The 26,281-nt window shown below is 47.3% G+C and overlaps 1 protein-coding gene across 1 annotated transcript in view; it reads left to right on the forward strand.

Moving 5' to 3' along the window:
• The first annotated feature begins 20,510 nt into the window (after window positions 1-20,510).
• LOC119444923 (neprilysin-1) overlaps window positions 20,511-26,281 on the forward strand; it is a 34,226-nt gene continuing 28,455 nt past the window's right edge. Inside the window, exon 1 of the mRNA XM_037709263.1 lies at window positions 20,511-20,723. Within this exon, the coding sequence (XP_037565191.1) occupies window positions 20,511-20,723 (213 nt within the window). The remainder of the gene's footprint in view (window positions 20,724-26,281) is intronic.

A 26,281-nucleotide genomic window follows, 5' to 3' on the forward strand; every position in this document is an offset into this window, starting at 1 on the left:
TGCAAGACTAAATGCCAAAATTGGAGCATTTGGTATGATAATTTGTTTGTGAAATCAGTTTATGCACCGAAAGCAACCATCCTACATGAAACGTTTTCGGCAGCGGATATGACGGAAGGACACGTGACATGTGCTAGCTGTTTGTTTTGAATGGTTCGGCCTAAAAAATACATCACGTGCGTTAATGCTATACTTACTGCCACCACATTAAAATATAGACTTATTCTGTACTTTTTAAAGCTACGAAGTGGACACACATTTGAGCTATGCAAGTTAATTTCGTTGGCCAAGTAGACAAGGTGCGCCTTGACAATTGAGTACACATGAAACATAATGCCAAAATGAGCAATTGCACGTAGCACGTAAGTGTGAACAGTCTCTAAATATCATTCTGTAAGTTTTTGGCGTTAACCGATCGCTATTTATAAAGGTAACTGGACGTGAGTAGGGGCGTTTGCAATAGTTTTACTAGATGGTGCCACCATATTAAGCGAGACTACGAAGCGAAGGCCACAATGGGGAAAAAATGTCCGGTACCACGGTAGGTAACAAGCGTTTTCATCGGAAGCAGCAAGAGCCCTCGCTAGGCGATCGAAATGCGAATAGGTACGCCTTTTTGGGTCGTCTGCGTTCATGTCGAAATTGTACTGGAACGTTTGTTTGGCGGCGTCCACTTTTGTATTTAGCATTTACCTCGTACATACCTGCCAAGTTCGAAGAAACTAAATCCGATAGAACTTCCGACCGGGGAGAGGGGGGGGGGGCAGTTGGTTACATCCCCCCCCCCCCCCCCCGACGTCTACATTTTCTAGTACGGACAGGAGAACTTCGTTACAATTTTCTTTACAGATATACACTTCTTTGTTGCTTATTCTGTATTTAATCAAATACTCTGGCCGTATGTCCCACAACCACCATCTGATTATCAGGCACGCTGTAGAGGGGAACTCCGGATTGATTTCGACCACCTGGGGTTCCTTAAGTGCACCCAATGGACGGCACACGGGCGTTTCTTTTTTTTTTTTTCACCCCATCGAAATGCGGCCGCCGCGGACTGGATTTGATCCCGTGAACTCGTACGTAGCAGCGCAATGCCAAAGCCACTAAGGAACCACGGCGGGTGTTCAAAAATTCTTCAGATAATGCTATATTGTAAGAAATTTCATTTCTTTCACATTGTGCCAAGATGACGTTTCCCAGCCTCTTAGACGAGCGACCCATGGACGAGTGGCACTACGTCGATCCTCGTATTTTTCTCGATGTTAAATTGCCGCTCGCACTCTGCATTGCTCTGTGGTATCAACAAAATGCCCAACGTCACTTCGACTGAGCACTACATTAAAATACTTGAAGACATTTTTGGCGCTCGCGCTCCTTGCTTTAAAGCCATGACTGACTGCAGGGCTACGCAATGCCAGAGCGGCTGACGCCAAGGAGAACGATGGAGAGTCGAGTGTTGCTAGTTGCGGAACGCGGCATTCGCTCGGTAGCTTAATGAGGTAAGGGCCACTAGGGCACCCAACAACCCAGTCAGCGTTAGGAGCGATTCTGCGGTTAACGAAATAGCGCATATATAGGGTTTCCCTACTACTTTCTTAACAATGTTATGCGCGATGAACTTCCAGCTGGATTGGATTGGGCTGTGTCCTTTTTGCCAATGTGGCCTGACAAAGCGCTGGATGCGGATAGAAACGGGACACAACTGCAATTTCCGGGAAATTTTCCTGTCAACCGTACAACCGGAAGAAATGGTCCAAATCCGGGAGTCTCCCGGGTAATCCGGCAAACTTGGCAGGTATGCTCGTATAACACAATGAACGCATTGTGATGCAGAACTTGGCGGCTACAAAATGGTCACAGTACCCGTTTAAGGTCACTGCGTAGATCGGTGTATTAGGCAGACAAGTATGTCTTCAACTGCGAAGCTTTACTTCAGGGAAAGTACTGCCTATAGTTTCGTTCTGCTTTCGTCCAGTTGATAATTATTCACTTTCTGGAAAACGTTTTCCACCTTGCCGATTTCAACCGGACTCATTCGGCCATCATTATTTCTTAGATTTTCATGTGTACGAGCCTTTACTACGATGCTGTTCCCTCTAGGATAATTTTCCCCACATAATAAACGTAAGAAAACGGCCATTGCTTCTTCTATTGCAAACTCAGAAAATTGCTTGGTGTTGGATGGATAACATTATTCTGCTTCTCAGTAACATTTTACGGCTCGACTCCATGAGCACAATGAATATCCGAACGGTGGGCGGACACCGCGTACCCCGCATTTGCGCCTATAGGACTTTATGCTTTGGATAGCTTTCAAGCGCGGTAGTGGTATTTACCCGATATGTACTTCAACGCCTTTTGAAATGCATTTGTGCATGAGCAAGCTCCTCACTAATTATTATTGCAAGAGGTCTTTACCCTATGCCCAAGTCATTGCGCATGAACATTTATATTTATTTTAGCTACCGGCCGGAAGGCGGCCGCTCAGACGACAATAAAAAAACGGGACATTGCGCTCACGAGCAGAACGTGCCTAAGTTCGGATAGCGCCGAGTCGAACGATGTGGTGCTGCACTTCTGATTGACCTATCATACCAGTAGAGATATATATAAAAAGACTTGGGAGTAGTTTTGATGAACGAACCCCAAGGGGCTAGAATAAGCGCCCGAGTGCATTTAAATTTGTTCGCCGTAAAATTCAAACGACATTACTACGCTATGTTGTTGCGTGATTCGCCCTGGACAACGACTAAAACCTTCTAGGAACTAACTGTTGTGCACCCGTACTCACCAAAAGGTCTTATGACAGAGTTACCCGTAACACAACATTTCGTGCCAGTCATGGTACTGGACGTAGTAGCGTAATGCGCCCCTGTAATCTCGAATACCACCTACGAATAAAAACCCTTTATTATTTGGATCCCTCTTGTTTTGATAATAATTTGGGAAGTCTGGTGGACGAGGTTTCTCTGGCGATGTCATTGATTTCCTTAAAGATGCAGTTGAGCTTCCAAGTGGCTTGCAATATATTGAATCTTGTTGGAGTAGCACTTCTGCGAAGTTGAGTGTCTTTTTCGTTTACGGTTGCGGCACGAGTTATGGTTAGGCACGGCGTCACGTGCTAACCATAACTTTACTAGCGTGCTGTGATAAACTGTGGAATTAAGCATCATGACCAGATGCTGGTCAGACATACAATGCTTCATTGAAGCAGTGCACTGATCAGGACAAAGTGGAGAGACACATGAATACACGACGCTCGCTGCACTCAAAACTACTTTATTTTAGTACGAAGACTGCATCTTTATTTACTCGCGCACCCTACGGCGTCAAGGATGTGCAAGGCAAGAATAGCAGCACTTTTAATAACACATACCCGCGCACACACGGTGTCAAAATAGGCAATATATCTAACACACTGTGCGATCCTATCCTAATCGTTGTACCCCTAACACATTCATTTTTGCAACTTTATTCTAGTGACGTTCCAAAAACGCATTTCGATGGGGGCGAAATGCTAAAACACCCGTGTACTTAGATTTAGGTGCACGTTAAAGAACCCCAGATGGTCCAAATTTCCTGGAGTCCCCCACTACGGCGTGCCTGATAATCAGATCGTGGTTTTGGCACGTTAAACCCCATAATTAAAAAAAATTAGGCGTTCCAAAAAAAAAAAATAAAACTGTGGCTCCAATCCATGCTGTGAAGGTGGTCGGACAGCGAAGCTCTAAATGACACCCACAACGATTACCCATTGTGACGTCTCTTGAATTCACACACGTGGCTCAACAAAGAGTGAAACCAGAGACAAGTGAAATGTACTTAACCACACCCTTTATTACTTCCCAACTACAGTATATTCACGCGGTTCTTCTTGCGTCTTTACATGCCGTGGTCTACCCATGGTAGCCTGGAATGAACTGAAGGAGTTGCTAGACCGCGCTGACGTCACTACGTGATTTCTATGCTGTTGGGTACTTTTCCACTCGGAGTAGCTTGCGCAACCGTAATCTTTACCGGGAAACACACGCGGCAAAAGGAAAGTGCTTCGCATTATTCGCAGACGTCATTATTATACATTATACGGTTTGTACTTCACACGAGGGTTTTGAATGATGTCAACCCGTTCGAAGGAGCTGCAAACCTAATCTTTACCGGAACGCGTCGGACGGTGTTCCCATTGTTTACACGTGCCTTATCATCCATCATGTGGTTTTGATGCTTGTTTGGTGGTTTTTATTTTGAAAACGAGTGCTGAGCTGTATGCTGCATGCCTGATTTCGAAGGAGACATGCATAACCGTTGGACAAATAAATGAAGTTTATTCCTATCCTACCCGATGCTGTATGTATTCAAGTTTTAGCCTGGCGTTTTTTTTTTTTTCTTACGCCAACGACACGAAAATTTCCTTGGCTGGTAGAGGTATACAGCTTCGCTGTAATAGGCGACTTCACTATGGCTCACTATGGCTATGGTTGACTTATACAACTCTGTTTTTCTTGTAGTGCTGATCCTTATGGTGCGAACCCGCCGTGGTGGCTCAGTAGGCTATGGTGTTGGGCTGCTGAGCGCGAGGTCGCGGGATCGAATCCCGGCCACGACAGCCGCATTTCGATGGGGGTGAAATGCGAAAACACCCGTGTACTTAGATTTAGGTGCACGTTAAAGAACCCCAGGTGGTTCAAATTTCCGGAGTTCCCCACTACGGCGTGCCTTATAATCAGATCGTGGTTTTGGCACGTAAAACCCCATAATTTAATTTTTTTATTATGGTGCGAAATAATTGTAGCGTCATCGTAAAGCGATGGGCAACCATGCCGTGCACAATGGCCTTTAATGTGAAATGAATGTTGCCCCTCAGTGACCTTTCGTATCCCATAAGTCTTTGTGTTCACACACCGTCGCGTTTGGCCGATATATACTTTTCCACAAGATATGGGTAAACAGTACACAACGGACGATCTGCACTCGACCAATTCTTTTGTATGCTGAATCGTGTGCTATATCTACTTCCTTTTATATTTGTTGAAACTTTACGATCCAGTCCGGCACATATATTACCAAGTTTGTTAGGTGCTGAAAAAACTAGTTGTAAACCATACCTGCTACCTACAGTCTTTAAGTTATGCGCAATATTGTGCGCATATGGTATTGACAAAATTTTTGTGCTGTCATTCTATTATTTACTGGGCTCCTGCTGAAGGCCATTGGGCACATGATGAATCAACTTATAGGTTGATCTACAAAGCATATGTTTTTCGCAACCTGCATTCTTTATCCTGATAACTTGTTGGTTGAAATTTTCCTTTGTTTTTTCCGGGCAAGACTTAGTTACGACCTATCGCAGACATGAAAAGGCTATGCCCCTTTTTACGACTTTTGAGTGTACCGAATCGTAGCTACGTAAGGGCTTTTCTGATCGCCGGATTGTATGGCCAGCAAACGTTGTCCAGTGTGGCAGTTAACGCTACATCTAAAAAATTTGGCTGTGGCTTAACTCAGTTGTGGCTGGGTGTGCGTAGCGAGAGGTACGGTTAATCTTATTGTATAGCTTGGTTCTCTCTATGGCTACATCTTTATCGTTAGCTTCGTACGTCTGAGTGTTTAGGTTTGGTTGTTACCTCTCGTTAAGTTACGGTTAGATTAATGACTAGACATATTTAAAGTGTAACGCATTTATTTTGAAAGTCTTCATCATGTTGTTTCTCAATTGCCACAAAGACGGCCGGATGTTCGGTGAGGCGGGAGGATAAGACGTTGTTGTCCAGCGACTTGAACAGGTTTCGGGTGCTATCCTCATCTGAATCCACTCGCCTGGCCGCTTCGCACTTACGACGCTTCTCGAGGCGTGCGGCTATTTCTTCCTCCGTCTCCTCGGCTCGCTGCCTCCTCTTGTTTTCGTTCCGACGACGGAACCTGGCTTCTTGCAGTCTCTCCGACCCACTTTTCATATCTGCCGACGAATCCGACCGAGCCGCCCCTTCTATATACGATGCAACGCCGGCTCCTCCTCTGTTGTTGCAACGCGGTTTCACCGGCTCCTCCTCTGACGTCATGCCAGATGGCGCGGCGAGCGGTACTGCCAGCTGCAGCGGCTGCTAGGGAATGGCTCAGCTGGCGGTGCGGCCACCGGCCACAGCGAAAGGGCGAGAATACGGCCAATGCAGCTCTCGCTACAAAACTGTAGCTTGGCACTTTTTGCCAACTCAACAGTGAAATCCAGTCCTTGGCTGTTGTCCTTGAACACTTTTAAAACTTCCGCCACTCTTCTACCCGAAACATCATGTTCAACTATAGCCAAAATGATCCACAAAACGGAACACCCTTAAAGCAAGGCCGTAAAGTTTTGAATCAATTGCCGTGCCACTACTACATATAAAAATTGCGCTGAGTATCGGAGCAACCTTTGAACCTATACATATCCCGGACCTCTGTCTGTACATAACATTATTCCACAGTACAAAAGTGGACTCCAGGTAAAAGGTTAATAGTTCAAGAAACTAACCGACACGGCACATTTGTTCACAAATTCTATCTCACCGTTGTCTTCCGTTATAAATTGCATAACACTCGATAACAAGGGACCATGCTGAATGTTATAATACAAATCCTGTACATCTACGCTCAAGAAATTGCACCTTCTAGGGTTAGACGTGCTCAAGTACGATACTAGTACCTCAGAGTTTGGTAAAACAAACGGATCAGACACCTTCCAGCCCTTAAGCTGGTTTTATAGATACGGTGACACAACCAACTGCAAAGAGTCCCTTTCAGATATTATGACCGGATTTGAACAACAATCTGATGTGTCCTGGCTGAAAAAAAAGAACACGAGGTGCAGGTTGCATGAGCGCTTAACTGCTGAAGCCAGTCGCTCGAAATTGTTGCTGGCCACTAAAGTGACTGCTTTATCCCTAACCTTACTAGTCTTAACGTCGACCCGGACGTCCTCCAGGTTAAAGAATCAATGAATCCAGCTACACAGCTTATTGTGACACTGTGGTCACTATTAAGTACAGTCACCATCTCATTCAGTGATAACCTCAGCTGTAAACAATTGGAAAATCCATTGTTCAACGCACATTTGGCGCCTACAGCAAAGCAGAGTACAACGCTCTCCGAGTCGCCATGAATGAAGCGTCGAGGCACTGTACCACGTACCTCATATCTTATAGCGATGCCACTGCATAAGATGGTGGTCTTGTGTGAATGTTGACTGTAGCTGCATAATAATTAGCGACATTAACAAATACTCAACACAGGCATCAATCAATGTCTACCACATGCCAATTATGTCCTGCTTCCACGTGAAGCTTATGTGTCCTGTTTATGAAACTTGGCAGGTCGATAGCACTAAGCAGCATAGTATAGACCATAGAGCACTGCACGGGCCGATTTTTTCAGCCCGGGCCCGGCCCGGGCTCGTGTTTACGTTGGGCTGCCCACCCGAGCCCGATCAAAACATTTATGGCGAGACCCGGGCCCGGCCCGGGCCCGGAAATAATCTACGTTACCCGCCCGGCCCGCCCCGGCCCGCCACCCCTTTACCTTAGGCCCGAGCCCGACTCGAAACCGGCCCGAACCCGGCCCGAGACCGAAAAATAATGTTTTTCAGAGTTGAGACACCCGAGAATATCTCTCTGCACGTTAAATGCACACCACCACAAAGCCCGAGCCCGGCCCGGGCCCGCGTCAAAAAACCCGGGCCCGGCCCGGGCCCGGGTCAAAAAGCACACGCAGTGCCCAAGCCCGGCCCAAGCCCATGAAAAAACTGTTCTACCCGGCCCGGCCCGGCCTGCGGGCCGGGCCGGGCCCGGGCTTTCGGGTAAGCCCGAGCCCGTGCAGTGCTCTTTAGACCATGCCGAACCGGTACGCGAGTTTGCGGACAGTTAAAAATTGATATTTCTCCTAGCCGGAACTGTACAGGAACAAAATCGGAGCAAGTTGAACCCGAACTTAACCATTATTCGTATTGTTTCGATACCTTGGTAAACAAATACACATTGAAGTGATCCTAAGACAAGACCATATAGGCATTTACCCCCATCACGCACAGATAACATCCGAAATCCCACGGATTGCCAAATCTGCTGCTGGTGCCACTACCGTCCCGGCCACAGGGCAGACCGCCTGGCAGAAAGCGACGGCACTCTTCCAGGCCTGCTTGTCGATGGTTGACTCCAAGCGTGACGAGGTGAGCGCAGCACGTTCCACAGCTATGCCTACTGCATTGCGAGGAAATACCACTGTTTTGCATCACAAACGCACACACGACTGTTGTATGCCTAGGTGTGCTGTTAGTAATACGGTCGAATAAGACTTTGGAATTGTATAGCAGTGCATAATATATGACAGAGTTACAAAAAAAGTAGGCATTTAACAGATTACCAGGCCTATAATATTACTTCTTAACAGATGCGTGATTGAATTGGGGAGAGTGTTACGGGTCGGGGTGTGGAGAACCTTCAACAGCGTCTACTTTGAGCTCGAACTAGGTTGACCATCGGAGGACTCTCGGCAGGGAAGACGTGGCGACATAAAAACTAATAACACAAGTTTAATGCATGGTTACGGGTGATCGGTGTGCTCCAAAGAAAACATACAAGAAACGTTCAGCATGCATGCGCCTGTACGCTAGGGAAAAGCAAAAGTGTTCTCCACGTGGCTGCTTGCTGGCTTTCTTATACCCTCCACCATCCGGGCGCTTTCCCCCTATCCTGCCCCCACTATAGGACAGGGAAACAAGAAGTAGTCAGGGTGGGTGACCGTAGCGGGTTGAACGTCACCAGCGGGGGTGAGCTGTCCGCAAGGCGGCACGGCAGGTTTCGCACATTCTCTCAGACTCATGCGATGGACACGTCTGTTCATGTTGACGAGCGAGAGCGTTCGGCACGTTGTTTCCCATGCGTTTGCACGTGTTCTGGGCATGATCGCTCTAAGTGAATCGTAACAGGAGATCCTACGTGGAAAGTTTCACCTACACTTTTTACAGCGAAGCTGTTAAGGGCTCAGTCTCTTATAATCGTGTCCGCGTGTAGAAAAAAAGTTGTCGCAGTTTCGCTTGAAAGGCGAAGCATCAATTGCGATAGCAAATTTGTAGAGAGCTATGCGGAGTAATGATAGTAGCTTTATCAGCTGTATAAACTTGGACATGCAGCAGCACCGGCAACACGCAGAACTGTTGTCGACGCCGTCGGCGTTTTGCCCGCGTTCGCACAAAATGCGTGCGGCGTTGGTGACTGTTGACGGAGCGTCTGATATAAATAGGCACTTGGTGCCGCAGCTAAACGTCCGCTCCCTTCCGCCCCCTCCCCCCCCCCCCCGCCACGGCCTTTCGTGCATCAGAAGAAGGCGCGATTGATCTACATATATGGTGATTATAAAGGAGGAAAGAGACGCCTACTTCTGCAGCCCTTAATGGAGCACGGCACAGAACGCGCGTTTGTTCTCCGCCGTGCGTTTACTCCCCGTGAAAGCGCGCGTCCCTCGCGCCCTTTCACTCGCACATACAGCGTTCGGCGGCGCGCGGCGATTGGCGCTGAGCCGTGCTCCCTCAAGGGCTGCAGAAGATAGCGCCAACCTTTCCCTTTCCCTCAAGAACCACTTATCATCATCGCGCGGCGACGATTTCATCTCCATTGACGTCATACGGAACCTCACGGCGACGGCGACGGCGACGGCGACGGCAACGGCAACGGCGACGGCGACGCCGACGGCAGAAATCTGCTTTGGAGTGTCCATATAATTGCTATCGCAATAAGAAAAACTCTCATTGGCTCGAGCATATTACCGCGAAGCTGTTAAGGGGTCACTCTTCGATGGTTGCGTCCGGATGTAGAAAAAAAAAACACCGCATATCCACGGGGTGAATGATGATGAGTGGGCTAAGCTCCGGAGGGAATCATCGGTAAACCGTGAATCTTCCGTGTAATTCGCCCAGTCTCGCCGCACTAAATCGAACGATTGACTTCCACCAATGACATGCGCCATATGTGACGTCATTCCTATTTTATAACAGCGCCCTTCATTATAATTGCACCATCTCCCGCCTAAGGGGACGTTAGCACAAACGCGTTAGAAACGTGCAGTACTCTAGTAAGGGGGAGAGGCCACAGCGTCTTACGCAGCCGTTTACACATGCCGGAACGTGCACCGCGTTTGCCGACGCCATCAGCGTTTATGAATATGGGGTAAGGCGGAGAGGCCACAGCGTCTTACACCAGCTTCTTACACCTGCTTCTTACACGGGCCGTAACGCGCTAGCACAAAGGCGTTAGAAACGCGCAGTCTTTCGTTAATGTTGGGTATTTATTGTCATCGTGGTGCGTGTGTCCATGTGCGCTTCGTGGCGTTGTGGTTAGCGCCGCCCGTTCGGAAGCGACGGGTCCCTGGTTCGATTCCCCGCTACGGACAGAACTTTAGGAATTTTTTTTTCATAAAAGTAGACGTGGCTACCTACTATGACGACGACGACCACTACTACTACTACTACTACTACAGAGGAGGGACAGACCCACACCCTAAGGAGCCTCGCCCCTAAAAGCTCTCATTGGCCGTATGATGTATGTGCCAGTGACAGCGCGCGAGGTCGAGGGACGCGCGCTTTCACGGGGAGCGACCGCATGGCGGAGAGCAAACGCGACTTCCCAGAGGAGGGAGAGCGGTTGGCGAGGAGGGCATCGAGGCACCCTAGACTGTGCGTGTGCGGGCCCGCTGTCCCACTGCGGCGCATGCGCGCAGCCCTGCCGGCCTCTGCGGACTCTTTCTCAGCTCTCGCCCGCCTCTCCCCTAATGGCACGTACACACTAGCGGCAAAACGCGCGCAGCGCGCCGCGAAAGCAGCCGCGAAACGGTTTTTTCTTGCCGCGGCATGGATCGCTCCTGGACCGATTTTTTGCGGTTTGCCGCGTGCCGCCTATGGAGACCAATGAGAGCGGCCCGCTTCCGTGACGTGCGCGCGGGAAACTGGTGCCATGCGGACCCGCCCTGACCGCTTGTTTCTAGTTTCGCACTGTCATCTGCACGCGTCAGCTCCCGGATAGTTCGAGAACGGGAGAGAAGTCTAGTCTGTCACGTGATTGCCGCAGCGGCGCGCCGCCGGTTGGTGTGGCCGCCCTGCCGCTGCTGCGCTTTGCCGCTGGCGGTGCGCCCCGCGCGTTTTGCCGCTAGTGTGTACGTGCACTAACAGTGCCGGTAGCGGCGTTTAGCCGTTCCGTCACGTAGACATCGCGCTAGCGCTCTTATCAGTTGCCCTTACGACTTGCCATGGCCCGGCCGCGTGCCGTTCGTTCAAAGGAACAACGCAACGATGACTGCGTGCCTAGAAGCGCGAATGGGCACGCAAACGCCGTGAAAGAGCATACGCAACAGAGCGCACGTCCACTGGTTCGGAAGCCCTAGCCAAACAAGAGGTCGTTGGCCAAATACGGCGCGAACGGCAGCAGAGCCAACAATGTCATCGGCGCCGGCGGGCCAACGCCACGGACGACGATCGGACCAAAGAGGCCAAGCGCAAGCGCAAGGCCCGAATACGGCAGGATACGGCGTTTTGCCTGCGTTTGCACCGCACGCGCGCGGCGTTGGTGACGTGTTTACGAAGAACGTGCCAACCTTTGCCGTACACCCTATGGCGGTGTACCGTAGCGACCATACGGCCATGGTCCCTGTGGTAACTAAATAAATGAGAACCACCGGATCATATATATTTCTCATTCTTTAATAGATCAAATAACCAATTACACCATCACAGCTTAATTGTCATAATTGGAAATACACAATTCCCACCATAGTACAGCTTCGCTGGTATTCCATCTCCACCCCAGTGGAAGGGCTGACAGTTTTTTTATTGCCATAGCAATTATATGGACACTTCAACCGGATTTCTGCCGTCGGCGTCGCCGTGAGGTTCCGTATAAATAAAATCTTCGCCGCGCGCCGTATGCCCGAGCGGAAGCGTGCGGGGACGCGCGCTATCACGGAGAGCGAACGCACTCAATCTCCCACGCGCAAGCAAGGAAGCGGGAAGCCAGCGCCGGAGGGAGCGGGGGGGGGGGCACTTTTACTCAGCGAACAACCACGCTCGTCGCTCGCCCGCACCGTCTGTTATCTCCACACGGCTCTGATCTTTATGCACTGTGCATTCGCCGCTCAGTTTCTGTTGAAGCGATAGACCGCACGTACCTTCGCCCGCTGCAGCTTATGCACTTGCTGCCAGCGTTTTGACAGTCGTTGTCTGCAGTCATTCAGTGTGATCTCTTCATGTTTGTTTGTGCGCGCTCACACCACGCTTGTTCATTCAGTTAGTAATAGTCGGGCTGCATTTTCCAACGCACGCTACACATGTAATGCTGCCCGGATCGGCAGTGCAGCGCTACTGGTGTGTCCCTTCGCACGCGCTGCCCACGGGAAGCGCTTCTCATCAACACCACCGTTTCACACGCGCCTTCTCATGGTCATCGAGTCTCTCTTCATGTCGGTCTACTTACGCCGCAGCACATCTGCTTATTTAATCAGCTCATGATTACTACAATTCATATTGCTACCAAAGCCGCTCACCTTACTTCGTATGACATTGCTGTGTTGCTATCGCATTCATTGCTTCGCCCTTAGGCGAAACTGTGACATTTTTTTTCTTGTCTCTGCGAATAGAACTTATGATTATGAATAAAAACGTGCGCCTTCAAACACACGTATGCACGCATACACACATATATATTAAACCTCTATCGCGTGACCTGCTTCCCAAACTTCAGAAACATGCAATTTTGTCGACCTTGCCACACATAATGCTGACGCAGTAACAAAAGATCAAAGGGAGTCTGACGATTGCATGGCACAAGTTTTCATGGGATGGGTTTTCATTAGCGCGCACACACGCACACACACACACACACACATACAAACACACACACACACACACACGCGAGGGCACGCGCGCGCGAATGAGGTGAGAAACGCGAGAGTGAATGCTAAAAGAAGTGAGTAAACCCCATTCAATGAAATTATCTGATTCGGCTGAAAGACGGATAATTTGTTGAATTTATCTAAGAGGTGCACTACTAGAAATGCGAAATTAGGGTCCGACGATATCGCAAATGTATTATAGGAGTGTCTTCATGATTATACAAAATAGGAATGACGTGTTCAGAGTACCATTTCATTTGAATCGTTCAGTGGCAGGCTAAAGGTTGTATACTTTTTTTATTTTTTACTTTGAGGTGCCTAATCATAGCTCCCCATTGCTTGTCTCGGCTGCAGTATAAATTTTGCCTCTGCTCTCAAAGTAATTCTGTACTTCTCAGCGTAGTGCGTGTTCATCCGCCCCCTTTCCACAGGTGCACTTATCACAAAAGGCTACAGTTTCGGAAATGAATGTGTAAATAAATGTATATTGTCCGATAACTACTCATAGAGTCTCAAAACAACAAAAATCATCTGGTGCTAATATAAATGCCCTTGGTATTGATACGGGGAGAAGAGTGGTTTAAAATATATTTACAGAGTATTTGCAACGCATTCACTGGCATACAAGATAGTAGACAGTCCGCGCGACATCAACGAGCGTTGTCGTCTTCAGTACTGTCCTAAGCTTAGTCTCTAGAAGTGCTTGGTAAAATGGCCCCCGGAGGCGAAGGCGCCGTCCCGGTGCTTGCTACATTGTCCGTGTGGCATCGCTTGAGGCGAGTGGCGTGGACGACATCGGTGGAAGGTCGAGACACGGTGGAATCGAGAGGCGTGATTTCCTATGTGACGTCAGTCACTTGGCGCAAAACACGGTACAGGCCAGAGTAAAGAGAAATCAACACTCCAACTCGCCGTGATGGTGTCCAAAGAAGGACCATATCACCAGGGTGGTAGTGACCATCGTGGTGGAGGGCATCTGACTTACTGCAGGCTAACTTCGGCAGGTTGCTATTTCTTCGAAGCGGTAAGGCGCAGGCGCGCCTGTACGGCTGAAAAGTTGGCGTCACGGGCGTATTCTGACGACGTGTCAAGAACTGCGGTAGGGATCGTATCAAATGGCAGCGTGGGGTTTCCTACGTAAAAGAGATAAAACTGGGAAAAGCCCGCAGAGTAATGTCGGGGGAATTATAGGCTAGTGTTACGAAAGACAGAGCGACGTCCCACTCATGGTGGTCGGCAGAAACATACATAGCTAGCATGTCTTTGATAGTTATATCATACAGAAAGACATTAAACAAGAGCGGACACTCCCATATAGCCCAGCGGCCAAGTTCACGGTAGCGCACCAAGTGGCTGGCACCACCGTTACTAGATTAGAAAAAGGTTCTAGTAACGTTGGCTGGCACTATAACCTGAACCACGCTTCCGGTTTCGCTTCTGGGTGCGAGCGTTTTGAATGCTAGCTGGTATGTGTTACGCCGGCTACGCTGAACGGCGGGGACTTTTTTTTCTTTTTGCCTCAACTGTTCAACCACGCGCGCTCTTCGTGCAGAATCGTTTGATCATTTAGTAAAAATTATTGCGAACGATCTTTATAAGCATCTATCTAATCTGTGCGACGTGCAATTTTGTAAAGTATAGACGCAAAATACCTTGGAAAATGGGAATGCTTACATTGCTCTACATAGGTGCTCGATCCGGGCTTTTTTGTGCATTCATCTAACGTTGCGGCACCAGGTAAGCAGCAGCAGTAGTTCCCGTACGAAGCTCGACTGGACGTCGTCAGCTGAAAAATACAAGCAGGTGTCAGTTTGGTAGTTATACCTTATAGGAATAAAAAAAATTAAATTATGGGGTTTTACGTGCCAAAACCAAGATCTGATTATGAGGCACGCCGTAGTGGGGGACCCCGGAAATTTGGACCACCAGGGGTTCTTTAACGTGCACCTAAATGTAAGTGCACGGGTGTTTTCGCATTTCGCCCCCACCGAAATGCGGCCGCCGTGGCCGGGATTCGATCCCGCGACCTCGTGCTCAAGTGCCCAACACCATAGCCACTGAGCAACCACGGCGGGTTATACCTTGTAGGAATAATGCGTGTAGTAACTAAACATGCGAAAGTTGGGAATGGTCGACATTACAGAGAAAATCAATTCACTTTTATATACATGGAGTAGAAAATACCCGACTCATCTGAAGCAATACCATAAAATATGATGGAAACATCTGATTTCCAAGCATCCCCCCATTCCTAGACCTTATTTGCTGCACTTTAAGAGCACAAATACACCGGCGACAGCGCGTTTTCAACACAACTTGGCATCAGCCGACGCGATGGAACGTGACGTACGCAGAGGTGGCCACAGCACATGTTCCCAGCCAGACCATGGTAGATGCTTGCAGAATGCCTTCTACTCGCACTCAAGACAAATGCGTGCGTGTAAAGCCTGTGTTCAGTCGTTCAGAAGACGGAATTTTCGAGTTACAAGTTTTTGGTTTTTGAGCTACTCGGCGTTATCATTTTCGTGTTCTACCGGCGCAGGCAACACATTCCCGTATTATCACTCTTGGCAATCGCTCATCGCATTTCCGGCGAATGTCAGTACGGAACAAAGGTGTATGTTTCTTTCTTTTTTGGGGTGGGGGCATAAAAAGCGTCACAAACTTTGCTGCGTAAGATGCAGTTCAGGCGAAAATAACTGCGTCACCACGGCCGAGCTGCATTTCGCTAGCTGCATCACAAAGCCATGTGTGGCGAGCGTGCATTAAAAGTAACTAAATAAGTTTCAATAATGTTCAGGCCCATAGAAAGCTTCGCCAAACATGTCCCAGTACGATTCAGTAGACGCAAAACTAACTGGCCACAACGGCCGAGCCGTTTTTTGCTAACTACGTCACAACCGAGCCATGCCGTGCCGTAAGCCTAAACTGATTAAAATGCAGCACAGACTGCCACACAAAATTTTGCACCTTGCCGGTGTCCACTAGCTTAGTGGTGCCTTGTGGAAGTGCAAAAGAAACGCAAGAATAAGCGGGGGGCTCAAGAAACCAGGCTACCTCAGAAAACAAAGACAGACGGGTAGACGAACCCGCGAACACGCCAGCCTGGCTCGCTCGCTTCGGTGGCGTGTACGGCGCATGACGCATGCATCTTGCGCGTGTGGCGTGTCATTGCCCTGTCGCTAGGTAACGCAAGAAAAATAAGTCGCAAAGTATAGGTTCATTTATACGGAAAACGTTTTAGTTTTAGAGGGAAAGTATAAAAGAAAATAAAACACTGTCTGCTAAAGGGACTCTAAAACTATTTCGACGATTTTGTACAAACGTACTGATAAGTTACGGTAGGTCTTCCTGATCATTATTTGCCTCATTTAAGTGCTCCACGTAAAGCGTGTAATTTATTGTAAGGTTTCAAAAAGGCAAATCGCTACTGATGGCAGCACGCCACTCTGCTGAGTTTCAAATACCCCTGACCATGTGACGCGATTTGATCATATGACGTAAGTAGGGCGATCTATCCGATTGGCTGCCCAGGGCGCGTCATCGACATTTTTCCTGACCGTATGGTGAACTAACGTTGTTCGTAATAGCTGAAATGAAAGTTATTTTTTTTCTACAAAAAAGAAAGTAACAGAAAGAGAAGGCACAAGAACAATGTATCCCTGCACTCAACCACTTTCGATACACAGCAAATGTCGCCGCTTGTGTTACAACGTGCTCCGTGTTGGCGTGAGCTGCACTGTGTGTGTTGGTCTCAATCTGTGTTTTACGAGCACCATGGTTCGCCCTTGCGTTGTGGGCTGCAAACGTAACGATCGGCGACATATCAAGCTGCGACATCATATCCTTCTGCAAGGCAAACATGAGAGCAAAGTGGCTGCAGCGCTGGTTGTCGGTATCCAATGGGCAACAACTTCGAAGCGTTTGCGGCCGTCACTTCACACCGAAGCATTACTATATACCACAATAGTGTTTCGCATGTCCGGTATTCGGGTAAACGCAGGCGCAAGCTGACTGGACCTGGTCGTTTTAGGTGATGAGCGGAGGCGCAAACGTGGATGGCCTGGACGGTGGAGCCACCTGGTGGCACAGAGCTCAACTAAACTCAGAACTACATAGCAGTAATGAAGTGCATTCTACTTTGCTGCTGGTATAATTTTTTGGCAGGAGCGTAACCATGAACACGTTGTTCTTCTAGATGTGTCAAGTGTTTTACACTTGGTTGCAGCGATATTAGCTGCTTGTTTGGTTGGTTAAGCTCTGTGCCATCAGGTGACTGGACCTACCACGCCGATCTTAGACCGATCAGGCCGCACACGTAAGTCTGCGCTAAAGCTCTTTCATCACAGCAATAGTAGTATTATCATCATCATCAGCAGCAGCAGCCAATATTTATGTCCACTGCAGGACGAAGGCCTCTCCCTGTGATCTCCAACTGCCCCTGTGTTGCGCTAGCTGATTCCCACTTGGGCCTGCAAATTTTTTAACTTCATCACCCCACCTAGATTTCTGCCGTCCTCGACTGCGCTTCCCTTCTCTTGGCACCCATTCTGTCTCTCTAATCGTCCACCGGTTATCTACCCTACGCATTACATGGACAGCCCAGCTCCATTTCTTTCTCTTAATGTCAGCTGTAATATTGGCTATCTCCGTTTGCATCTGATCCACACCACTCTCTTCCTGACTCTTAACGTTAGGCCTAACATTTTTCGTTCCATCGCTCTTCGTGTGGTCCTTAAGTTGTTCTCGAGCTTCTTTGTTAACCTCCAAGTTTCTGCCCAATATATTAGGACCGGTAGAATGCAATCATTGTACACATTTCTTAGTTAACGACAGTGGTAATATCGCAGTCAGGATTTGGCAATGCCTGCCATATACACAATAGTAATACGGTAATTGTAGTAGTCATGCAATATCAGTGTTGAGGAGCTTTATTTTATGCCTCCACCCATCCGTCAAAAGGCCCAGCTCACCTGTGGTTACCGTAATACCGTGCACGCTCGGCGCTGCGACAGAATGCTCGACACGCATGCTACTTCGATAGCTGTCGCTTGGGATCAACTGCCAGACTGCTGGCGGAAAGGTTGGAGAGGCTTCGCGCGCTGGCTTCAAGACAACCGGAAGTAGACGACACGACGTCCCATCATGACGTAGAGCAAGTGAAGGCTGAGGATAGCCCCAATCGCTCGGCGGATGAGGTGAGGAGAAAAAAATGTCACAGGCCTGCGCAGCACAGTCACAGCGTAAGCTGGTGGAGCAGCTCAAGAGTCCCTCCAATTTCGACACCATGCACAATAGGGTCGTCGCAACAAAGTCTCTTCGCCTCGTTTTGACAAGAACGATCTGAACTGTCCGCCCTGCGTCGACGGCTAGCTGCGGCTTGTAATGCGCTCTGCACAGCAGTCTGCTGAGCCCAATCAAGCCTGGTTGTAGCCACGCACGTTCCTCTACGATTCGCTTCTTCAGCGGCGATTCGTACCTTGCGAGGAGACGCCATAACGTGTACCGAAGAGGTATCCTGAATAAGTGGCGCACATCTCACATCCCTTGACGCGTGGCACAGTACGTTGTTGCTGTTGTTGTTGATGATTATGACGATGATGATGATCATGACTCCTTATTGGAATCTTCAGAACGGGCTGGTGACAAATAGTCACCTATCCTGCTTCAGTGAACTAGGGGCGGAATCTTATAACGGTTCCGAAAGCGCACCGGTTCGCTTGCTCTCACGTGATTGGTCAGAATTGTGGTAGCGTCAGCGACCGTCAGAGAGAGCGGGGTGGTACCGCAAATTTTGTAACACGTCACGCATCTGTCAATCATTTTCAAAGCGAACACGTCGTCGGCCATGAGTGGAACCGGCGAAGAGGTAGTCCGCTTTGGGGTCCGCTGCGGTGGCTTGGCTGTTTGCTTGCGACCTTGTCCGCGCGCGCGGGCCGTGCCGCCTCGGGAGACTCACGGGTGGGGCGCGCGCGCGCGCGTTCACCATCTCTAAGGTACAACTACATACACATGAAAACATGACGGCGCCCCTAACCCTTTGCCTTGGGTTGCTCTCCCGGACCCGTCAATGACTGTAGGTGCTAGACACGCTTTCAGAGCTGACAGATGACGCGTTTCAGCGTCATTATCGTCTGTCAAAGGGAACCATCCAATGGCTGTGTGACGAACTGGAGGAGACGAGCACCTCCCTTTGCTGGTGCGAGACGTGCGGCCCGAGGAAAATGTCCCTGTGCGACGACATCATAGAATAAAAAACCAACTTTGAAAATTTCCGCACAACTGATGGTTTCCTTTGATTCGTGTAGTTGCAATTTTTAACGCGTGGATTGCCATCTGGCGACGAACAATAAAACAAATGGTAATATTATATTGCCTAATGTACAATAAAGGAATTCGTCAACACGCGACAAAACTTGAAAACGTTCAGGATAATATTTAAATAATAGTTCATATTTATTCTGCAAGAAGAAACATTCCGCAATTCCTCGATTAACTCGTCATATTGATGACGTACACTTCAGAGGTGTACCTAGAGGATACACCTCTGAAGTACACCTCTAGAGGTACACCTTCAGAGGTGTACCTTCAGAGGTGTACCTTCAGAGGTGTACCTTCAGAGGTGATCCTAATACACCCGCTCGACGAACAGTTTATCTGTAAACGAAGTTTTGATTCTTCAAAATTGATCAAGTCTATTGTCATTTGATGATGTTAAAGCTAAGCAGTCGTCAGTAATTTTTGTATTGATAAAATATGAATGGTTACTTAGAACATTTTATATCTTAGAATTATTCATAATTTGTTTTGTAGTGCTTTGCAATAAGGTGTATTTGTTACTGTTATGTTAATTACCTTTTTAATTAAATAGTTTACAGCACATATTGCAATCTAGGAATTATAGCCGGTTAGTTTGTAAGACGTGTCAACTTGAAAAAATCTGCAAGATTGCACTGGTATCAAGAAATTACTCCTAAAGTGTGGGACGCTGCAGTTATTTTTGTCATTCAATGCATAAAAGATTCTTTTGGTAAAAAAGTAAGTGAAACAACCATGCATATTGATTTGTTTGATGACGCATATCTCCAACTTGGTATCACTTTGAAAATTCATTCCAAGTGGTGCCTTGCAAACTCATCGGCTACACTTCGTAAATTTAAACATGCGTCATACATTAGGTAGGAAGGCAATTATTCGATATTAAAATAGCTAAGTATGTGTTTGAATTCCATCCGCAAATAATGTTCGCCTGTGAAAAATTCAGCTAAATGACTGCAGATGTATTACATATAACAGGCGATTCTTTATAAAATTCTGGGAAACTTAAAAATATGACCCCGTATTACTGAAAACGTTCCAATTTAACATTTCTCATATTGTTCACAAGTTACTGACAACTTGAGAATTGACAAATTAATTCACAAGCTTTCAAACTTACTATACATAATTCAATACCATGAACAACACACTCTGATGGCAGCTGCAGCTCCACTGCGATCATCACTTGGTTTTTATTGCGCAACATTGTGCAAATCTTTTAAGAGCTCGTTGCAGGATATTTGGGACACCATGTGTAAAAAACAGACGAGCGTCAAATAGGGACAAGGATGGAGGTTGGCACAAACTATTCGTCATTGCAGACCAAAGAGCTCGCAGCGTGGATGACATCGCTGGGCCTGGATCTGAATAATCTGACGTCTTCTGAACCGTTTGACCCGGTGGACATGCTGGTGCGCTGCTCTCTCGACTTCGGCATCCCAGTCCTGCTTACCTTCTCTTTAAAGAACGTGATCATGGTCAACAACAAGCGTTTAATTATGGTGAGTAGTAAATACGAAGCATGTCTTGCCGAACATTTGTCATTTTACCAGTGTCTCTATATATTTATCTATCTACATAGCTATTTATCGGTCTATATATTCATCCATCTATCTATCTAGCCGTCTACGTCTTGGTGCTCTCATGGTCGTTTCGTTAACTTGGTGCGTATCAAAATCGGCGTATTACGACAGGAGTGTATGACGAACATAAGTGATAGGTCATGACATAAGTGTCATGACATGCGTGTCATGTAGGTGATGACAATGACGCAGCGAGAAAGATTAACACTCAAAAACTACTTAAATGGGTTCGGACGTGGGTACAAAATGAAGGAAACACTAAAGGATGATGGTAAAAGTCATAGTCATGACCATGACTGAGCGAAAATGACAATGCCTTAGCGAGACAAGTTTAACACTAAAAAATCACTGGAATGGATTCGGACGTTGATACTAAGTGAAGAAACACTAAAGGATGATAGTAGAAATCATAGTCATGTGCATGACAGCAAAAATGACAATGACTCAGCGAAAAAAGATTAACACTCAGAAGCCACTGAAGTGGGTTCGGACGTGGGTACTAAGTGAAGCAAACACTAAAGGATGATGGTAGAAGTCATAGCCATGACCATGACTCAGCAAAAATAAGAATGATTCAGCGAAAAAAGATAAACACTCAAAATTTAATGGAATGGGTTCGGATGCGGTACTAAGTGAAGGAAAAGGCTAAAGGTTGATGGTCGAAGTCCGAGTCGTGAGCATGGCTAAGGCTTGCGCCTTAAGGTCTCTTACGTTTAGCCAAAGGGACTCCTGAGGACTCATGACATGAATCTCACGGCATGCGTGGCATGTAGGTCATGAAAGATCTGCCTACGTCTTGGTGCTCTCATGCATGGTCGTTTTGTTAACTTGGTAGGCTCCACCCACATTGCTTCGCATGCCATCGATTCCCACAGTGCGTGGGATTGGCCGGCTTTCTATTTCTTACCGTTATATCGTCAGGAATATATATATATATATATATATATATATATATATATATATATATGTGTGTGTGTGTGTGTGTGTGTGTGTGTGTGTGTGTGTGTTTTGACGTTTATTAACATTTATCTCTTAGCCCTGCACATGCTCGGCATTTTAATGTGTGCGCGTGGGCGGAGAGACGGAATGAATATAAAATTGTAATATATGGTCGCAGCTGTGAATGCAAACGTAAAATGTCATAGAAATGCATTGAATATATGACAAGAAAGTAAAAGTAAACATGAGTTTGATCAAAACTAAACATCCCATGCATGAATACGTGGAACAAAAAGCGGGGTTATCAGAAATAGCTCAGCAGACGGGTATGAAATGAGATAAAGGAAAGTACTTCAAAATACCACAGTTGCATATCCCAGAGTTTTAGCTTGTCCGTATCTGAAGTTATCGTTCAAGGAAAGCTATGTTACCCGGAGACAGACATGAGCAGCCGCGTTAGTCGCGCCATCATATGGCGCTGCCACCACCCAGGGAGGACACAGTTATTTCTGCACTCACTGACCACGTGCTACTAATTTGCTTGTGTAAATAAGCAATCGCCCACATGCACTATTTCTTGCTTTATATTACTTCAACGAGAAGATCATGTAACACAAAAACAGGGGTTCTTTAACGTGCACCTAAATCTAAATACACGGGTGTTTTCGCATTTCGCCCCCATCGCATTTCGATGGGGGCGAAATGCGAAAACACCCGTGTACTTAGATTTAGGTGCGCGTTAAAGAACCCCAGGTGGTCCAAATTTCCGGTGTCCCCACTACGGCGTGCCTGATAATCAGATCGTGGTTTTGGCACGTAAAACCCCATAATTTAATTTAAAGAACGTTTCACGTGTTGTCGCAACCCGCCATGGTACCTGAGCGGGTAGTGTGTGGCGCTGCTAAGCGCGAGGTCGCAGGATGTAATTCCATCAGCGGCGCCCAATTTCGATTAAAGTAAATGCAAAAAAAAGCCCGTGTATTGTGCACTGGTGCGAATTACAAAAAAAACCTAGTAGTCGAAAATATTCCACACCCATACAAAAATACATCCTTTCTTCAGAACTCTTTCCAGCTTGCTATCAACCTTATTAACATCTGTACTAGAAGGTAAACTTGGGCGAGTTGGTGGTAATTCATGTTTTGGAAAGTAACAGCGCTAAGCGGTCGAGGACTTGGGCAAATAAGAACACGACACTTAGTTGAAATTTTCTTTGAACAAGCTTTTGTTGAAACGAAAGTAAGAACGGAGCATACCGACTTTTTAAAGCTTTCTTTAAACAAACTTTCTTGAAAGCAAAATAAAAACAGACCCTACCAACTTGCGAGCAGAAAGCGTGAGAAGAAAAGCGCAGTGCGGCGACGATGGCCACGAGATGGCGCCCGAGTGGCACGCGTCGTCTGTATGCGTGGCTGCTGCTGCGAATCGCGTCCATGCGTCACCCACGCGCTGCCTCTCGCGATCTCCAGATTAACGAGGCAGTCGCGCCGCACTTCGCTCCGTTTGCAACGTGCCGCACGAGACAGAATGTCCGCGCCAGCCAATATATCGCCAGCCAATATTTGAGCTGGGCTCAAATTTCGCATTATAGAGAGTATTGCAATCGTCCGCGATTTTTTTTTTGTTACCATCATTATACATTTCTTCGAGAAACGATCATCAAGATTAACGTGCCATATTGCCGTACTAGCACGCGTTTCAATTAACACAACAACCGCCGACTGCAACCACCAGCCCAGCTTCAGTCTTTCGATCGTCAATGCCAACTAATTCCCGAAAGCCCTTGTTGCCAATTGGTTGTAATCTTACTGTGCTGCTAAAATATGTGTTACTTTTGTTTTCATACTACCCATTCTCTTTGTAGGGCCAACGCCCTCAGAGAAAGTAAATAAAGGGAACTGTATTTTTTTAATTATTTGTTTCTGTCAGCTGCTGCCAGCGTCAAAAACAACTTCGTTTTCCGTCGAGTTTTCAATAGAGTGCTTGATGAAATACAATTTTTATTCTCAGTATCCACGATGCAGTCGGGTAGATTTTTGAAGAGGAGTTATGTAAGTAAGACTTGATTTGAATGCAGGCGATAAACTTTTGTTCCTATTTCTCAATATCACTTTCTGCACGTGTGTCATTGCTCAGTGGTCTGTTGGGATGGCGTAGGTGTCAGATCCACGCTTTCGTTACTCAAATAATGTCAAATTGCTTTTGCTTCTTCTTATTTACCATAGTTAGAGTTAAACGATGCGTATTACACTTGGACCGTATACAAAACAGAGGCCTTGATTAGCTCAATTATGAAGCTCCAGACCTTCTACGAGAGGACGCTACAAAAGTACGGTGTTGACAAGAGCAGACTTGCAGTAATCGTCTCCGAAATAATGAAATACGAGATTGAAGGTAAGAATGAAATACTTTTATTTTGCCCTCATCTTCACGTTTAGATGTAAGTGCTCGTTTGCGGTTCACAGCGTTTGTCGCAATGAGAACCTCGCCACAGAGTAGATGTCTTCCTACGAAAATGATTACCGTATTTTCCGACGTATAAGTCGCACCTATGTATAAAACGCGCCCACTACTTTTCACGACTTTCTAAGAAACAATTGGTATGCAAGGCGCGCCTGTGTATAAGACCCACCTATTTTGGTTCGCTTCGCTTGATCAAACATGATTGCGCGCGTTTTTACACTCATCGCGAAATGTCGCACTCACCCATTTCTGGGCATTTTGCATAAACAAAATATTCATGAGCATTAAATTCTAGCAGAATAAAGCTTTAAGCAACGCTTCGCTTAGGCGCAGAAAACCAGCATTTGTTGCACCACAGGCCTCCTCCTCCGTCGAACTGCTCAGCCACTTCAACCGGCACACGCACTGGGTTAGAGTCGCGGCCTCTGATTAACTTGTGCGCGACATTGTAAGCATTTTGAACCACGTCGCTGGCGTTCGTGCTGCTGCTTGGGGTGCTCGGTTCCAACGCAAGAGCGAGGATCGCGTACCTGAAGGCCTGAAACCGGGAAACATGCCTCATATTCATACAAAGGCGAAACGGTGACCCGAAGCTGGAAGCACTACAACTATAGCTTGACTGCTTAACAAGACTTCTCGCATAGGTGACTGAAGATAGCGATAGCCAAGTGTGCATCTTAACGGTAAATGTAGGGCTTCCCAACGTAACAATGAAAAAAAAAATGTAATGCCTCTTTCCTATCCATTGCGTTAGTCCAGTGGGTCTAACGCTGGCATTGAAAAGAAATACAACATAACAACTAGTAACTCTGACCTCCAATCTCAGAGGCAACTACACCACGGAGACCATGTTGGCCGAGCGACGGTAGCCGCGCTGCATTCTGGGCGAGCCCTCCCCCTGGCCTCTGTGACAACGGTCGCTCCACTGTTACAAAGAAAAAAAAAGAGCCGATGTCTGAGAATTCTTCCGCGCAAGATTTCTTCTACTAGCGAAAAAATACTCGCATATTGGTCACACCAGTGCGCTTTGTTTTATTGATATACAAGACGCACTGTTGTGGTGCTTCCAGTGCTATAATTGTGGGATGTTCTTATTCAGCCACCTCAGAAGGCATGTTCCACCAACAGCTAGCGATGTCGTACGTGGATTCGCAAATTATTGCGTGTGTCCTCTATATTGACTGCGAGGGAGAAAATAATAAAGCGCCTGTAAGTGGCGGCGCACGCGATATAAAATGCAATGCTTCTATCTCGTGCACACTACACAGACCCACCAATTGGTTATGTTGGTGAGTGTGTTAATTGTCAGTGTGAAATACTGCTCATGGGTTTTCTTCGTGTCAGTCTTACATAAGAACGCTGGAGCTAGAGCTCTCCGTGCGACTGCGTGCAGCGTGCAAAGCAGAAAGTAAGAAAGCAGGTAGAAATACAGCACAATTAATGTACGGAGTAGCGGATGGCACAGATATAGTAATCTTATTTAAAAAAAGCTATAGCATACTAGTTGTCACTGAATATCTTTCAACAGTGCCTCAAGCCCCCCCCCCTCCCATAATACGTATGTGGTTACGCAGATCTCACAGAAAATAGCTTGGCCAACTGCACGACGTAGCAACAGCAGTGAAGCAGACGACGCTGAAGCTCCGTTTAAGTAGATGACTCAGCAGGGTGCTCTCGCTAAATTATCTCCGTTGTAAATTTTTGTAATCTGAAATGTGATCACACAAAAGACGACACACCTAACGTCATTCAGAGGCGACAAGGTGGCTGCAGCGCTTTCGGTACCAGCCATCGGAAGCGACTGACAACCGGAAACGCGCTGTGGCCCGCTGCCGCCCGCGCCGTTCCCGCAATCCACTCCCCATCATCACCGTCAGAACAAAAACATGGCGTCCGCCTACAAGCCTTGCAAATTAAGGTCTACGTGACGCACCGAAATATTTCTGAAAAAATTACACCGCATCTTATACACGAGAAAATACAGTAGGTGGCAACCAGGCTTTGCATTTGTTTGGCTGCCATGGCAACGACGGTCATTAAACGGATACGTATACCCTTCATGCGTGGGTATTCCA

This window comes from Dermacentor silvarum, chromosome 3 (assembly GCF_013339745.2).
Source record: "Dermacentor silvarum isolate Dsil-2018 chromosome 3, BIME_Dsil_1.4, whole genome shotgun sequence".
Lineage (NCBI taxonomy): Eukaryota > Metazoa > Arthropoda > Arachnida > Ixodida > Ixodidae > Dermacentor > Dermacentor silvarum.